General features: G+C 36.9%; 1 protein-coding gene across 1 annotated transcript in view; it reads left to right on the top strand.

The window, feature by feature from the left end:
• LOC110456262 overlaps positions 1-2,774 on the top strand; it is a 9,858-nt gene extending 7,084 nt beyond the window's left edge. The window contains exons 2-3 of the mRNA XM_021506877.1: positions 377-547; positions 837-2,774. Of these exons, the coding sequence (XP_021362552.1) occupies positions 377-547; positions 837-1,081 (416 nt within the window). The 3' untranslated portion in view covers positions 1,082-2,774. The remainder of the gene's footprint in view (positions 1-376; positions 548-836) is intronic.
• Positions 2,775-5,348: the final 2,574 nt, after the last annotated feature.

Genomic DNA, 5,348 nt, shown 5'->3' on the forward strand with positions numbered 1-5,348 from the left:
AGTTGAACGCCGTGGTTTGTGTGTATATTTGAACCTTGTCAGTTGAACGCCGTGGTTTGTGTGTATATTTGAACCTTGTCAGTTGAACGCCGTGGTTTGCTCTACATTTGAACCTCGTTAGGCAGAACATTTCGATTTGCGTGCTTTTTGTAGCTTCGTTAGTTCAGTTACTTTGGTTTCTGAAATATATAATGATTAACCACAAAATAACATCTGGTTTTTTTGAATTGTTATTATAAAAATAAACTAAAGAAAGAAGATATTCAAAATATTGGAGTTGAAACAATTAAACATACAAATGAAATGGACAATGACTCACATTTCATTTTAGAGGTATAGATCTATCAGAACTGCTAACAATAAACTTCGATTGTAGATTGGCAGGATTGGAAGAAGCCCCTGATAAAACAGGAAATTGTTGGTCTGAGCCTCGGTTTCACTGCAATGTTTGTCCAGGGCATCATTATATTCCTCCACTTCCTACATCCTAGAAGGGCGGAGGCTGTGGCCCTACTTACGTCCGTCGTGCTTCTGTCGTGTGGAGGTGGTAAGTGTTTAAACGTATAACTTAAAGGTCTTATGTTACGTCATAGCTACCTGCTGCATTTCTAAAAGAACTACGAACATAAGTTTCGTGTATTATATATAAAATGCCAAAAAGCTTAACCAATCAAATCATAAACTGCATTGCATATACCATCACAAAGCTTAAAGCACAAACCATGACATTCCAGCAAATCGAATAACAGCAAACTCGAGCCAATCAAAATGCACTTAACAACAACCTAGATATATGAATCCAGCATGTGTGTTAACTATAGAATATGTTGTAACAGGTGGACTACTGATCAAGACGAGTATGGATTACACAAACAACCGACCTGTCCTCGGATTCAAGGAGACGTCCATACCTACCAATTTTGTGTCCGACATTACAGAAGAGACCGGCGGGAAGGAGGCGGTGGTGGGCGGGGCCGTGTACCTTACCGCCGGCGCCATTGACGTCATACTGATACTTATTACCCTATATAAGTTACCGAACAACGCGGTCACTACTCAGTCCTCAGAGAAATTGAACTGAGAGCGTACAACCTTCAGTGGACGGTTAGAAATACAGTTCAGTCTCACGACTTAGAATAGTACTCGGATTTAAGGTGATTCATGACTCGGACTTCCCACGGTTAAATTTTCCTGAAAATTGATCAATTATTGAACAACATATTAATACGATGTTTTGAGTTTTAAAAAAAAAAAAAAATATGATCAGAAGATGTATGATTGTTTTTGTAAAGAAAGCTTAATTAATGTGTACATTGACACAATTCAACGAATGTCTATAGATAATAGCCATTTTAGGTTAATATTGGTAGCATGCTTTATTATGTAACGAACTATGAGTGTACATATCGTTATATTACTTCAGATAAACACCGTCCTCTCTCCTTTCGGCGCTAAATAACCCAGTATCGTACAGCAATAAATCAGATGGAGCTTATTTGATAACAAAATTACACATTTATGTTAACTTATTATTCTTGTTAGCCAGAGTAGAACCAGTGGGGGAGGGGGGATACATCTGTGATATGGTAGAAAACCTCAGCACCTTGAGTAAAACCATGTGGCCAGGAAGCTGACCATCAAACTTTGCACCTCCAATCGGAGAATTTACCCCAATTAGCCACGATCATCACATAGTATCACCCCTACAGGTGGCATGGTGTGAGGGGAATATTATTACTAATTCAAATTATATATAATCTAAGGTCAGGAAATAATTGTGTTCATACGATAAAATAACGAAAGTGTTTTTAAAGAAAAATTAACCCGTGGGATATATATATTTTATAAATTGTATATGAGAGGGCCTTTGGACCTTTCTTCTGACATGAGTACATGTAATATAATACACTGTACCCTATATTATCATATATGTACAATAGGAATATATCGGACTGAGTATACTTTAGGTGGAACAATACTTCCTGTCTATAAATTCTGTCGTGATATATAGCCCTCTCTTTCTGTTTTTTTTAACGATAAACTAGACATTGTCAGTGTGGGCCTGTAAAACGTATTCAGCTAATGTTTAATTAATATCGTTTTCTCATCTTAACACCACAGTGATAAAAAACCATTATCTAAATTGAAACAAATCAACACCGATTATACAATTAGATATTCTAAAGGTGGGCATGGAACATAACTTCGTTCACATTATATTGTAGTTGCTTTAAAATTATCACGAATAAATTAATTTGTAGTAGATAGGTAGTATATATGCAAGACCACACACTTGTGTTTTTCTAACGAATCAGAAAGCACGAGTTTATTGCGCGGACGAATATATACGTCCGCGCAATAAATAAGTCTTTTCTAACTCGTTAGAAAAACCCAAGTGTGTGGTCTTGCTTTTATCAGATACATTCCGTTTTCGGTAAAGATCGAAACACAGACTTTATAAACTTTGATGTTTTTTGCAAATACCGGGAACTTTTTAGTTCGCCATGACAAGGGGTTCCCATTAAAAAGCAGTTCCGGCTAGTAGGTAAATACAACATTCCGTATTGCACATGTGCAATACAGATCGTTGTATTTTATGGTCTAAAAATTGCTTGTATTACTATAGCAAAATCCAACAGGTTTGTGATAAAATTGTATATTACATGCATATATCTTGGATTATAACGTCACCAACGAGATTGGACTGCACGATACATTGAGCGTCGCTCCAGGTTTACTTGTATATTTTAATTGTGATTAAAACGTTTGTGTAATTTATGCAACTTTAGTTTTCTTATCAATCACGCAAGTACAGTGTAATTCGTGTTTTGGCAATCATGATTTTTTTCCCGAATTAAAATCCAAAACGTAAATCACTTAAGTGTTCTGAATCACTGAACAACAGATATTCCTTCTTAAGGATCCCCGCTCCACTGCCAAAACTGTAACTAAATACTGGAAACTCATATTTCTGGCTTGACTGAAGTTTCGGTAAATTAATTCTGAAAAGAAAAACATACCTTGTGGGACTTTTGTGATAAATAGTAATGACGAAATAAACAAAATATAATCAACAGCAGTGTTCAGAGTGTCAAACGTTACATCGGGGTCAGACCGGGATTCGAACCCGGAACTTCAGATTGCTAAACCATCGCTCTAACCGATTGAGCTATATGTAGCTTGTCAACAGAAGTGACTATAGAGCCCTTTCCCAATATCGCTGCAGTTATATATATAAAAAAAAAGAGTTAAGGGGTGTTAACTGTATAGAGGGGAAACCACAGTAACGTGGGGCAGGAACCCTTACTATACATACATTATATAAAGGTGTGTACATTTACTAGCAGTGTAAGGGTTATCTAGAGGGCTTGACATTGTCTGTGATGGTAGGCGTGTGTTTGACTGTTGGCGTTAAGATCAACTAAATAGAGTTGTCACGTCTAACTACACAGCTTCAGTTTATATCAGGACAGACCTCTGTCATGTATTATAATGGTTCAGTTATACATGCAGTTTGTTATACAATGTACGTAGTTCGAGTAATACTATCTGATTTACATACATGCTAAATACAATGTATCACCAAGCCTACGTATGTTAAACATTCAAGTGAAAGAGATTAAACAGAACATATTACGCCAACACCCTCTACGTATATGTATGTATACAATCATTGGCCTTACAAGGTGTACGGTCGGTCCCTCTCTGTGTACCACACAAGTCCTTTCTTTCAATCTTTTTAATTATGTTCAAAACAACAAACAAATTCCACGGAGGTATCTTTCGTATTATGGTACATTTTTAACGAACTATTTTACTTCACGGCGTATACAGCATTTTTGGGAGAACAAGATAGTGGTTTCTATGTCAAAGTCGAGATCCGCTAGGTGACAAACATCAAACGGAAACCACTAAGGACTCCGTCATCATTTGAATTTGACGTCATGTCATTTGATTGGTTCTTGCTTTCTTTAAAAGTTTGACCGAAAGTCCCGCACAGTTTCCAATTTAAAAACCATCACGTGTACAGATTCTTGCAGGTATTGGTTTATATCAACGTTTCTAGCACAAAATCTGAAGTATTACATGCAAGGTAGCTTTTTTTCATCTCTTTAAATGAATGCATCATACTTAAATGAAATAAAACATGAAACTCATTGATCCATGTACATGTACACACATTCGCGAAAAATTGCAATGCAGGCCTCAAATATCACAACAGCAGTTCTGATTGGATAAATCAAATCACGTGGCCGACACCAAATAAAATGTGTGGCCCAATGCAATACGCACGCCTCCGTGTTCACGCTTACACTTATTTTTCGAGCTCATTAATTGTCGAAGTACTTTTGAAAACCATGTATTCATTGTTGATACTTTTAGCTTTTCTATTTATATATGCCAAGTGTTTTCTCTTGATTCCATCGAAAGAATTTGATAAATTGCGATTCATATGTATAAGCATATCAATTCAGTTTCAGCATAGGAACGGTTTACCTGTATTGCTGCTGGCTGAGTTTTCATAAAAAGCATTAAAACTTGCGTGTCTTTGGAATTTCCAAAAGTAGTTTTACATCACCGCTGTATGTACCCTGGAATACATTGAAATATCAGCGTACTTCTTTGCCTCGGATTTCAATTATTCTATCGTATCAGGAGATAACAATCGATAAACTATATTACGTGTGTTCTAGAGTAAGCTTGTATCACTGTTAACAGATTACGTAGACGACACCATAATCGTAACAGGGTTAATATTATCCAGTAATCGCAATTCAATTCAATTTATTTACTTTAGACCTAACGGTCCATGAGTATACAGGACATATTATACATGAGAGAACAGCACGGTGAACAGTACATGTAGACCTAACGGTCCATGAGTATACAGGACATATTATACATGAGAGAACAGCACGGTGAACAGTACATGTAGACCTAACGGTCCATGAGTATACAGGACATATTATACATGAGAGAACAGCACGGTGAACAGTACATGTAGACCTAACGGTCCATGAGTATACAGGACATATTATACATGAGAGAACAGCACGGTGAACAGTACATGTAGACCTAACGGTCCATGAGTATACAGGACATATTATACATGAGAGAACAGCACGGTGAACAGTACATGTAGACCTAACGGTCCATGAGTATACAGGACATATTATACATGAGAGAACAGCACGGTGAACAGTACATGTAGACCTAACGGTCCATGAGTATACAGGACATATTATACATGAGAGAACAGCACGGTGAACAGTACATGTAGACCTAACGGTCCATGAGTATACAGGACATATTATACATGAGAGAACAGCACGGTGAACAGTACATGT

This window comes from Mizuhopecten yessoensis, unplaced genomic scaffold (genome assembly GCF_002113885.1).
Source record: "Mizuhopecten yessoensis strain PY_sf001 unplaced genomic scaffold, ASM211388v2 scaffold8593, whole genome shotgun sequence".
Taxonomy (NCBI): domain Eukaryota; kingdom Metazoa; phylum Mollusca; class Bivalvia; order Pectinida; family Pectinidae; genus Mizuhopecten; species Mizuhopecten yessoensis.